Raw genomic sequence first — 12,552 nt, 5'->3', positions numbered from 1 at the left:
AATTGTGCAATGAGCTATCTTCTTCCCATGTTGACTTTTATTTCCTGATACTGTATTTATTTTCTTTCTGTTATCTTTCCCTGAATATCTCTCTTTGTTTTGTGTTGTGTACAGTGTAAGTATTTATTGTAATTATTTTGACACAAAAACCCCTTCCCCTTCATAACTGTTCATCGTCATGGTTGAGCAGTTCAGCTAACCATGGAAAGAAAGTAGGATGACAGGTGGTGAACATTTAGACATGTACATGTATGTTTGTTGCATGCACAGGTGCTCATCTACAAACAGTGTCATGGTGTGAATTCCTCGTTTATCTATTGACTTTTCTTTCATGATATTTAGTTTGCATTTTACCCCAGTTCATCTCTTTCACTGCTGTCAGCATTTTCATGCGAAAGTGACAAGTGAAAGAAGATCTGTGTGGGGATAGAGTAATGGATGTATTTTCAGACAGCTTGAATCTACCTGGTTGTGTGATGAAAAAATATGGGTGGTGTTTCATTCTTGAAAGTGTGTGTATTTGAACTCTCTCAGATTTAGCTAAATGTGAATGCTTTGAAATTGATTAAGGTAGTATGCGCCTCGAAAGTGAAAGACTTAAACTTTTGCGCAAACTTTCCTGAATGAAACTTTCAATCATTCTTACCAAATCAGCAATAAAAATCAGGGGTCAACGTACAAAGTTTGGAACTAGCAAAACAAATTAACTGAGATTTTGCAATAGTTGACAATCAAAATCGCTGCCATCCCTGTGTTAACTGTATGGGAAAACATTAAATTTTGGATTTTCGAAAAAAACTAAGATAGTGAAAGTTTTTCTTTCTCCAAGAGCTTTAAAATGACCCCCCCCTCCCACAAGTAGTAGATCAGAAAAGAATTGTGAAAATTTGAGAGTCCAAATATCTGTCTACGAGGTGCATTCTACCTTAAGCTGTATGGCATCAGTGTTTTCTCCAGAGCGTGCAACTACAAAAATCCGCAAATCTCCACCTACGGTATTTAAATAATTACCCACTTAAAATATACACAAACCAGTAACATTGCCCGTCTATGAACTCTTCAGATATTAACATACAGTACACAGAGTATTGATAGTGGCATTCCACACTGTGATTACTGTATATGATGCAACATCACATCATCGAATTATACCACTATCTGCCTAGGCACAGTTAAGTGATACTACTGATAGTTCCCAATCTGCAGAAAGATGTGTTGGAGATGAAAGACTATCAACTAGAGTTTGCCTCTAGATTACAAAACTGTGTTTAAATTTTTATGAATACAGAACAAATGATTTGTGTAGGCTTCTTATATATTTAGCATTTACCTGACGGTAAAGCACAAGAAACTAGGGACTAAATGTGATTCGATATTTAATCCATGCTGTAACCTGACCGTAATACCTTGAAAAACAAGAATTTGCGTAACTTAAAATTTACATCATTTATTATAGGTCCCTGCAAAATCAGAACCAAATCCCCACTAAAAATTTTCAAGCAGAACGGGACTGTTCCCCACCTCCCCACCCCCCTTATGAGAGAAACCTGGAGAAAGCACTGTGGTACACACAGACTTTTAAAGTTCACTAGTAAATGCATCATTTTGTGAATAGCAGGTTACCATTTGGGTCTTTCTGCTAGTATCATACTGTCCTTCAGAAACAAGCAGCTTGTCAGAAATTTCGTATTTACAGAAAAGGAAGTAGTTTCAATGGGGTAATAAAGGGCTGATACTGTACTTGACAAAAAGGGTATTTTTTGCAACAGACACAGCATTTGCAGCGAAACGACTTAGTTAAGTCTTTGATGATGATCTCTCTCACTTTTAGGTTGACACAAAACCCCCAGGAAGCACTGCACTCGAAGCACTGAAAATCAGTTCAAAGGGTAGCACCTTTGGAGACAAGTGCGCCGCCTGCGGGAAGAAAGTTTATTTGCTTGAAAGACAAGTTGTAGATGGCAAGCTCTACCACAGAGCTTGCTTCCGCTGTAGGGAATGTAAGTCTACACTGAGACCTGGAACTTACAGTATCCTGGACGGTAATATTTTTGAATGTACATTGCACAAAAAAGACAATAGAAGATATGGTGGATTTCCAAGGGGGCACGCCAGGGATAAAAAGTCGTCGCTTGAACGGGAGAAGGACAAGAAGGAAACAAAGCCTGCAAACGCCCCGAAGCATACGTCCAATGTGGCCGCCAAGATGCAAATGTACGAAACTGGAAACAAAAGTGAGCCTGCGAAAGCAGACAAGATTACTTCAAATGCTGTGCATGTGCATGTAAGCCCAGCTTCTAAAGTGACTGTGAAGCAAAACGACCCTTCGTCAGGGAACCCGCCCCCTCTGAATGATGCTGCGATGAGACGGAACCTACTTCAGTCTCTGGCAGTGGTCCAAAAACGGGAACTTAAGAAATTTGACGATATACAGACAGATAGCGTCGACAAAGTGCCGGACAGGAAGAAGGCAGTGGGAAAAGAGGCTGAAAAGGACAATACAACACAAAAGAAAGCAGGGAGCCCCGAAAGCGGATCTCCCGTCCATCACGTGAATTTGAAAAGCGAGGACGAAGGGCCAACGAAACAGGGGAAGGGTGCAAAAGAAAGCGCGCCCTGGATGAAAGAAATCAAATTGAAACGTGTGGAAGATCAGACAGAGCAAAAACCTGCTAATGTGACGGGAAACAAACCCGAGGTGGAGTCAGTACCAGTTCCCCGCACAAGTAAAGCTCAAATAGTTCTAGTTCAAAAGAAAGTAACTGCCAAAATAGATGATAGGGAAAGGGAGAGTGAACGTCTTCTGTCAAAAGGTGATGAAACCAAGAAAGACAAAGGTCCAGAGGAAGTGACCAAGGATGTCGCGATCGAGGAAGAGAAAAACAAGAAAGAAAATGAAATCCTTGAGAAAAGTGTACCTAAAGATGAAAACAAGGATGAAAAGGAAAGCAATCCTTTTTTAGAATCAGATGAAGAGAAACCCCCTGATGACTCTGAGGTGAAAGACAAAGATGACAATGCTGTTGCCATGAAGGAAAAAGAGAAAAATCCTTTTTTAGATTCAGGGGAGGAAGAGGAGGAAATAAAGGAGCCACAGGGGGAAATAACTGAGGGGAAAGTTGTCGCAAAAGAGGTAGTTGTGGTGAACATAGAAACTCCCAAAGTTAAGCCTGCACGTGCAGATGTGGAGGGTGACGATGTTACCATGGAAACTGAGAAAGATGAGAAGAAGAAGAAGATTGATGTTGCTCCTACAGAAGGCCAGAGTATTGAGGGTGCCATTGCAACTCCAGAAGCTAAGGAGAAAGATGTGAGCGAGACACATGAAAAAGTTGTTGAGAAGAAAGATGAGGGACAGAATGATGAAAAAAGTGAGGAGCAAAAAAAAGATGAAAGTGCAAAGGATGAAAAATGGAAAGAAGATGATGTCAAAGATAAGAAAGATCAAACAGAAACCATCAAGGAAGCAAGTGTTCCAGAGACAGTGAAAGGCAAGGAGGAAAATGAAATTCAAAAGAACAGTGTAACAGTGAAAGAAAAGACTGATGAAAAGCCGTCAGAGGAGATGAAGAAAAAAAAAGATGAGGAAGAGGATGAGAGTTATAATCCCTTCTTTTGTGATGATGATGAAGAGGAGGTAGAGAGGAAAGAGGAGGGAAATGAGGAGCAGTTTGAGGATTATAATCCATTTTCAACTGATTTTGATGAAGATGAAGAGGAGCTTGACCCTAGCAAGAATCCCTTCACAGGGTCGCCAGTAGACAGTGAGGAAAACCTAGTGAATCCATTCACAGGGTCACCCATCTTGAAAAGAAAGTTTGAATACCCGGCAGCTGGACGGCAAAGGCCCTCTGGAGTGAAAAGCAGGGAGGACGTGTTGAGAGAACTGCAGGGTTCTCTGGGAAGGACGGAAAAAAAGGTGCCCCCTCCCCGCCCGCCCCCACCAAAGGTCAAGTCGCAAACTCTTGAAGCTGGCAGCAAGGTTGAGAAGAAGGATATCACAGCTTCTCCAGGAACTCCCAGGAAGGGAAAAGCTGCCCCCTTGCCTCCTGGAGACACAGGATTCAGTCCCACTAGACCTGAAAGGAGATCAAAACGAGCAGCACCTCCTCCTCCTCCCGGAGCAGGCAACCAGACTACACCCAAGGGTAAGCCAAAAGCTCCCCCGCCACCCCCTCCTGTGGTTGAAGTCAAGTCTCCAGAGGGAGAAGCACCGGCTGCTCTTGCTGCTGAGGCAGTTAAGCCAACAGAGGGGACTTCCACCCCTCCCGCTGCAGGGGAAGTGAAGTCCACTGAGCCAACACCCACAGCGCCCTCTGTAGCTGGCAACAAGCCAATACAGGCAGAACCCTCAGGGTCTCCTACACCACCACCAAGGTCACCGAAATCAAAGAGGGACGAGACCTCAGCAGAGACACCAGGAGGAGTCTCAACCAGTCTGCCCGGTTCACCAGCACTGGCGCCGAGAAAACCACCCAGGCAGCATCCTGAAGCAGGGAATAGAAAGTCAAGAAATCTGTCACCTGGGGGCGCTGGAGATAGAGCAAGGTCAGCCAGCCCTGGTGTTGCCAGGAGTGTGAAAAGAAAAGCACCCCTGCCTCCGCCTCAGAAAAGAAAGGTCAGTGTCAAAGATGGCTTGTACTTACAATACATTGTTGTTCATTTGCCTGGTTTTGTAGTCTATAAGCCGAACATTGTTGATCCACAGCTCTCATCGTATTTCAGCAATATGACAGATGTATATAAATGTCAATGATATGATGATGCAAATAAAGTTTATGGTATGGCAATGTTTGATTGCATGTATCGGTACTTGCATGTGAGATTGTTAGCTACATTAGTTTTGAGAATTTCCTTCTGCTTTGCACATCACAGCAAATTCTTCCAGATATACCAGTTCTTTAGGTATCAGCATGTGTCAATAGAGAAAACAGAACATTACCAAAGCAAAATAAAATTTTCATAAAATTTTCAGAACGATCTGACGTAACATTTTATATGCATGTTTTATAAAAGAACAATGATAATAAAGACTCTCCATTGTGAGTTAGTGAGTAATCGATTGTGATGTTTGTGACACTTTGATTGCATGATACATCTTATGTGCATGAGTTTTGTAAGTGCTTACTTCCTCATTTAACTCCTCACATCAAACTTCCTGTCACCTCTCACGTTTTGGATCGCTGTTTGTGCTTCAATTCCATAAAGACACACATGAGCAAAATACCAAGTTTGATTATTAAGGTAGTATGCGCCTTGAAAGTGAAAGACTTGAACTTTTGCTGAGACTTTGCTCAATGAAATTTTCAACCATTCTCTTACCAAATCAAGAATAAAATGGTGGTCACCATGCAAAATTTAGTACTGGAGAAACAAATTACCAAACATTTACTGATATTGAAATTAAAATGGCACCATACCCTGTGTCAGACTGAAAGATCTGTCACTCAAAGGTGCTACAATGTATCTCTGCTCGACTCCCCCCCCCCCCCCAAAAAAAAGGAGGGGAGTGGAGAGAGCATCCTCAGTAACAGATCTTTCAGTCTAACCTTGTGTACACTCTATGGGAGGGGGGAAAAAGAAACATTTTTATTTTTAAAAAACTATGATGGTGAAAATTTTCTTACTCCAAGAGCTCTGAAATGAGCCCCTAGGAGAAATCAGAAAAGTGTTGTAAAAATTTGAGAGTTCGAATATCAGACTTCGAAGCGCATTTTACCTTTATTATTGAACCATAAAACTATGGCTTTTGTGTGTTATCAGCTAACCTACACAAACACACACATGATGTCGTTACACTCTTCATAATTACTACTGTCCCATATCAAATAGTGTACTTTGCTTTGTGCATTATCGGCCAAACAGATGGTCCAAACCTTCGACGGCAGAACTTCAGACATTTATGAGTGTGGACAAAACAAAATCATATGCTAATTCCTGATAAATATAAGTGCACTTGTTCATTCCACAAGTAAATTGAAAGCAATCATCACAGACAACAGTCTGTATCATAACTGTTCAAGCGCACTACAATTTATCAGAAAATTAAGAGGAAACTGTTAAATAAAAATACAAAAGAAAGCCATCACTTCTTATGTATGATGGCTAGCAACTATAAGATCTCACACATCAAACGATTATCATTCATATTCTTCAATGCAAGGAAAAAGAGGCAAAGTTTGCAGGTGTGTTTTGGAATTTTTGTCCATGAATCATTTTCCAGCCTGCTAATTGATCAAGCCTTCTTTTTCATTTCAATGTCTGATTTGTTATAGCTTTATAAGAGTATGTCACCAGATGCAATCAAAGCAGAATTGAATGAGCTGGACCAAAAACAGACTCAACTGGAGGAGAAAGGTGTTGAACTGGAAAAGAAGCTAAGGGAAAAGGAAGGAATGGAAGGTAGGAGCATGGGTGGAACACCCCTCACTGAATGGTATGGCCCAGGCATAGGTCAAAGTTGAAATTTAATCAAGGGCAACTTGTCAGAAGTAGGACGCTTGCCTTTAACTCTTGAATAGAATGTTTTGTGCAAGTTATCTCAGAAGGCCTGTCTTCATTGTTTCTTATTGTTAATCCATGATCCACCTGTCTATCTGTCAATCCATATTCATCTTCTCTATCTATTAATCCTTTATCCATCTCTCTGTCTATTAATCCTTTATCATCTGTCTATCTATTAATCCATGATCCATCTCTCTATCTATTAATCCATCAACCATCTGTCTATCTATTATCCATCAACCATCTCTCTATCTATTAATCCATGATCCATCTCTCTCTCTATTAATCCTAACATCTCTCTATCTATTAATCCATGATTCATCTTTCTATCTTTAAATTCAGTAGCTATCTTTCAATCTATTAATCCATTATCTATGTCTCTGATAATCCATGATCCATCTCTGTATCTCTTAATCCATTATCCACACTCAATCTGTTAATCCATTATCGCTCTATCTATTAATCCATGATCCATCTCTCTGTCTATTAATCCATGATCCATCTCTCTATCTATTAATCCATTATCCACACTCAATCTATTAATCCATTATTGCTCTATCTATTAATCCATGATCCATCTCACTGTCTATTAATCCCTGATCCATCTCTCTATCTATGCAGGGGATGAATCTCAGGACAATGAAGAGGACATGTTGAAAGAGTGGTTTGAATTGATCAATGAAAAGAACGGACTGGTCCGACGGGAAAATGAACTACTTTACCTGTAAGTGTCACTGCATTGTTTCACTGTTTGCAAAGCTGATGAAAGCTGATTTAACGTACCATCTTGGGTAACAGTGATTAGACGTTTGATAAAAAAAGTGTTGTTACTGGAAATTATTGTTACTCATGGCTTAGAATGGGACATTGTTCACATATGTTTCTGTCGCGTGTTCTCAAATCTAATTATGCTGATAAAACTTTTTAATATGATTTTATGTTATATTTGTGATGAAGAAAAAATAAAATGTTGATTTTGTCTTGAAATATTTAGATCTCTCAGTATCGTCATGGTTCTCTTCCAGAGCAGAAGGAAAAAATTTGGTTATTGTTTGCTCAGTCCATCCTAACATTTCACAGAGCACTCATGGGTGTGACAATAAATTACCTTATCCTGCTGTAAGAGCATCTTACTTGCCATTAAAAAAAAAAATTCAAACTTTAAATGGATAACATCTCAGATTGAAGCAATTGAATTCACCAGGTGCCAAGGTTTTCCTTGCCAGAGTCTGTAACCAAAAACTACATTTCTACCTCACTCTGCAGTAATCAGCAACAGAATTTGGAAGAGGAGCATGCCGAGGTGGAATATGAACTCCGATGCCTGCTGCAGAAGGACGAGAACGTCAAGACTGAGGAGGATAAAAAACATGAAGAGGAACTGATTGAGAGGCTGGTTGAAATCGTTCATGAAAGAAACAGGATAGTAGAGACTATGGAACAAGACAGAATTAGGTGAGCAATTGAGGTCTACGGATGTGAGTCAAATCCACTCTGTATTTGGTGTTTCCTAGGCCGTCTTCCTTCTAGTTTTACAATTTCTGGACTTGTGAATCAGTTAAGAAATTTTGTGAATTTTCCTTTGGTCAGCCCCAGATAAGTACAGGTATAACATAAAATTTGAGTCAAAGGGAACAACAGTGGGTCAATGCTTTGTCGATCTGGTGTGTCCTTAGAACCAGTATCAGGTTTAATCTTGTGGTCTTGCAGATGAAATTAGTAGTTCTGAAATCCACAAGTTGTCTGGTCAAGTTAAATCTTGCTGGTCTTGCGAACAAGCCCTATTGTCCTGAAGTCCAATAGTTACCTTTGTCTGTTAGAACATGATGAACTCACTAGCGTAATGTAAAGTACGTAGCCTCATACCTCAGACTACTGCATTTGTAAACACTTTGGTCCAGCCTTTATCTTTTGTCATCATGCCATCTGTAAACTAAATTCTTACTTTTATGGCTCAATTTATTCAGATACAATGTTTTATCAGTCAAAGTCTGCTGTCTTCATGCGTCCTCCACATAGTTGCCCTTTTCAAAACTCTCACTTCCTCCGTTTTCTCTCTGAGGAAAGTAAGAATTTATTCATTGCACAATTTATATGCAACTATTCGTAATATTTCAGCAGGAAATGCTAAACGCTATGAAACACTAAACCTAACCCAGGACCTTCATGATTGATGATTTAATGTTGATGATTCTGAACAATCGATTGATTGATTGATAAACTAAAGGTTAAACAAGCTGCAAGAGGTACTGGTAATCTCCCACCTGAATTTTATATTATATTGATTTTTCTTTCAGAGAATATGAGGAAGATAAAACGTTGGAGGCCATGATGATTAAGAAGGGTGAGTCAGCCAGTTCAAACAGTTGAAAAATATATTAACCAGTAACTGTAATGTAACCTTGAAATCCGTAGTGTTTTCTTTGGCTTGGTGTTTCAATTATCCTGTCAACTTGCTCTTCCCAGAATGCATGTCAAAATTATCACACAAGTACAGTTGATCACATTAAAATGTAGTTGATGTTAGTGTAAAAGTCTTAAAGTAGAAAAGAGAGTAACCATGAAAAAACATTTAAATCTGGCATAATTCAAGTGTGTTTGCCTTTGCATTGCAAAGTAGGAAAGATTTTTACGTAATTTTTTTTTTCATTATTATGGTTTTGCTTGTTATGATCTATAGTTGAGGCATCTACAATTTTAAACACTTCTGTGATTAGATTCCGATAAAAGTAATTATGGCCAATCCATCACAGTCATATTGACAACAAACTGGCTGAAATAATCCAAAAAATTATTAGTGAACTTTGTATGGAGTGTTACGTTCCTGCACAATTGCATGATGGGAAAGAGCTACTTCCTCTTTTGGTGCTCATCCTACTTTCAACAAACTCTGTTACTTCTATGGTGGATGCAATTTCATAACAACTTTTATTTCCTTAATTTAAAAAACACTCATATGATTGACGTGTGGTCACACCTTTGTTTGTGTGTGTTTTGTTACTTTCTGTGTTCTTTTTTCACTTGTTTCTTTGTTCTCAACAACAGAGGAAGAATTTGAGCACCATTTTAAGACTAAGACAGAAGGTAGGTTGTCATGGAAACAGGTTCCATGTGCATGCCTACATCCCATGACCATCTACCCCAATACCCCATCATTCTGTGTGTGTAGGAAAGAATTCACAAACCTCTGCTGAGTAGACTTGAAAATTTTCGTGCAGACTTTTAAAAGGTAGAGAGGCCTCAGGGACAGATATTTAGATCTACCGCTTATGGGGGCTCAATTTAAAGCTCTTGGTGTAAGAATAATTTTCACTGTCATAGTTTTTCAAAAATCAAAACTTTTAATTTCTCCCAAGAGTTAACACTGACGTGGCGGCCATTTTGAATTTCAAATATCGGTAGCAATAGTTCCTCTTGCTTTCATATAAAGCCATCTCTTATTACCCATCAATAGTCTGAGTTTTGAACTTGAATGTCCAATATTTTTGGAGATACCCTGGGTGCAAAAGAGGCATTCAACAAAATTCAACACTGATTGAGAGTTCTGGCACACAACTTCGATGGAAAGAAGTGTGTCCATGAAGTGAAATTGCACAAGAAAAGTCTCAATAGGCTTAGCTTTCAACTCGCAGAGTTTTGTTGAAAAGAATTTTGTGAAAGCTTTAAGGTGGCTGGGACCTTGTGGGTTGGCTACACAGAATGTAATCCAGGTGTTCAACCCAGGTTTTATTAGTCCTTGCCTTTATATTTTAACACCACACTCATACTGTATACGCACGGACTACCACAAATAAATACAAATACATGTTACATGTAAAGTAAGGAGGAAAATATCTCATGTCATTTTTGTTGGTCTACAATACAGTTCTGTTTGCTGTGACTCTGCTGGAAAATTCTGTGCCCATGCTGTTAGAATTACATGATTCAGTATATTTGAATTCTCAAGTGTGATTAAGTGACGCTCAGACTTCTTATCAAGTCAAGTTCTTCCAGCGATGGAAACACTTTGAGATACATGCAAGAATGGTTGTGCTGTAAGTTGTTCATCAAAGAGGATGAGAATTGGTGCACAGAGTTTATTTTCGTGAAATTAAGGAATAATTAGGAACAAACAAAATGACCTTAAATTTTCTTTGATTTACAAAACAAACTAATTTTCCTTTTATCAGTGAAGTGGAAATAGGGAAAGCTTACCTAAATAAAATTGAACTGCACCATCATACAATGTTTCCGTACTGTCTAATGTGAGATAACAAAAAAAAGGCGTATGGCAATTTTCAAATGATACCACTGGGGGCGCTGTTCCAACAAGCTCTTCACAAGCGTATACAAATACCAGCAGTATTGTTGTTGTTACCACCTTCTTGTATTTCTGCACCAGGACAAACCTAAAGCCTCAAGAGTGTTTTCAAAATGACAAACTGTAGCTACATTACAGTTTGATGTGATGTTTGATATGTCAAGGCTTATGTAGATGGAGTAGAGTGTAGTTCCTTTGAGCAAATTATTGAACTCCTGTATCGTGTCATACAGGTAGCAGGAAGTGGCTAACTCATCCTGTAATTGAGCTTTTTACCTGTCAGATGACATTAAATAAAATATGTACAAAAGAATGAATAAATAAATAAATAAAAGATAGATAAATAAATAAATAAATAAATAAATAAATAAATAAATAAATGTATCTTTTTGCACTTTGAAACTGTTTCAGACAGTATGTAGCTTCATGTATAACATGCCAGTTTTTGATCATATTCTTGGTTTCTTATTTTGGTACATTTTTTGGAGTTTTATTTTTGTATTTTCTCGTGATACCATAGTTTTAGACTCTTAGTTACATAAGTATCCTTACAAAAATCATGCAAACAGCTTTTGGCATCTACCACTCTGCTAGCTGCACCTTGGTGACAAATTGTGTAGTATGTAGAATCTTCAGCCCTCTTGTGTATGTACATAGATACATACATACATACATACAGTGTACATACATACATACATACATACATACATACATACATACATACATGCGTACAAATATACACACATATACACACATACACATATATAAATACACACACACATACACACACACATACATACATACATTATAAGGAATCTCGCCATTAATAAGAATTGGTACTTACAAAAGCATGTCAGGGAGAGGATTGCATATTAGGTATACCAAACCTCACACACTGATTTACCGTGCGTTGTGGGTTCGAGCCCGATTGAAACCATCGTATTCTCTGTGACAAGTCCTACTTCATTTTACAAAACAATGGAGTTTTAGTAAGACTCATATGGGGGAAAGAGTACCACATTTTTCAACAAACTCATTTTTACCAACTTTTGGTTGGCAGGTTGGATAGAGGGGGAGGATCACACTGTGGAGGAGGTGGTGCCGGAGAAAAAAGAGAAGGGCAAGAAGGAAGAGAAGAAAAAAGAGAAACACAAAGACAAGAAGGATAAAGACAAAAAGAAAGACAAAGTCAAGAAAGAGGAGAAAAAGAAGGAAGACGATGAGAAAACAACAAAAACACGACATGGAGTGTTTTATCTTTGAGATTTATCCAGTATGCTGTACATCAAATGAAATGGTTATTTACGTGGTTCTGTTTTATACTCTCGGAATTCATTTATTTCATTTGTACCGTATATTATTTTGGAACGTTGTCTTTTAATAAGCCTAGACTCTCTGCTGGGAATTTTCTTTAAGAATGATATCTTCCAATTGCCAAGTGTCTCTTACGACACTTCCATTTTTACTGCCACCTTTCTTCAGCATGCAACCAGGTTGTAACCAGACCCATACATGTAAATGTCATGTTTTCCAGTCAATTGCTTTTACAGCTTTGAATTTTTTCACCAAACAAACAAAAACCAAGACACAGTGCAGTTCTGAAAACACCAAAATGTCTGTCTTCTTCCACATCTGCCATTGATTTTTTTAGCAGTGTCACATTGGATTTCTATGAAAGACCCAATGTATTGTAGCTACTTTATGGCTACAGTTGTAAAAATGTTTAGAGAGAAGTTTGCCGGTTGCCA

At 38.6% G+C, this 12,552-nt stretch overlaps 1 protein-coding gene across 2 annotated transcripts in view; it reads left to right on the top strand.

Annotated features, from left to right (window-relative positions):
• The window catches only part of LOC139151679 (MICAL-like protein 2), a 26,478-nt gene extending 13,926 nt beyond the window's left edge, over window positions 1-12,552 (top strand). Inside the window, exons 6-12 of one of the 2 annotated variants that reach the window (XM_070724624.1) lie at window positions 1,832-4,618; window positions 6,276-6,402; window positions 7,126-7,228; window positions 7,771-7,959; window positions 8,802-8,848; window positions 9,550-9,588; window positions 11,865-12,164. In XM_070724624.1, the coding sequence (XP_070580725.1) occupies window positions 1,832-4,618; window positions 6,276-6,402; window positions 7,126-7,228; window positions 7,771-7,959; window positions 8,802-8,848; window positions 9,550-9,588; window positions 11,865-12,067 (3,495 nt within the window). In that variant the 3' untranslated portion in view covers window positions 12,068-12,164. Of the gene's footprint in view, window positions 1-1,831; window positions 4,619-6,275; window positions 6,403-7,125; window positions 7,229-7,770; window positions 7,960-8,801; window positions 8,849-9,549; window positions 9,589-11,864 lie in introns of both variants that reach the window. The other variant, XM_070724625.1, reaches the window with a different exon arrangement.

Source organism: Ptychodera flava, chromosome 15, assembly GCF_041260155.1.
Source record: "Ptychodera flava strain L36383 chromosome 15, AS_Pfla_20210202, whole genome shotgun sequence".
NCBI classification, from domain to species: domain Eukaryota; kingdom Metazoa; phylum Hemichordata; class Enteropneusta; family Ptychoderidae; genus Ptychodera; species Ptychodera flava.
This window is presented reverse-complemented; position numbering and strand designations above follow the sequence as displayed.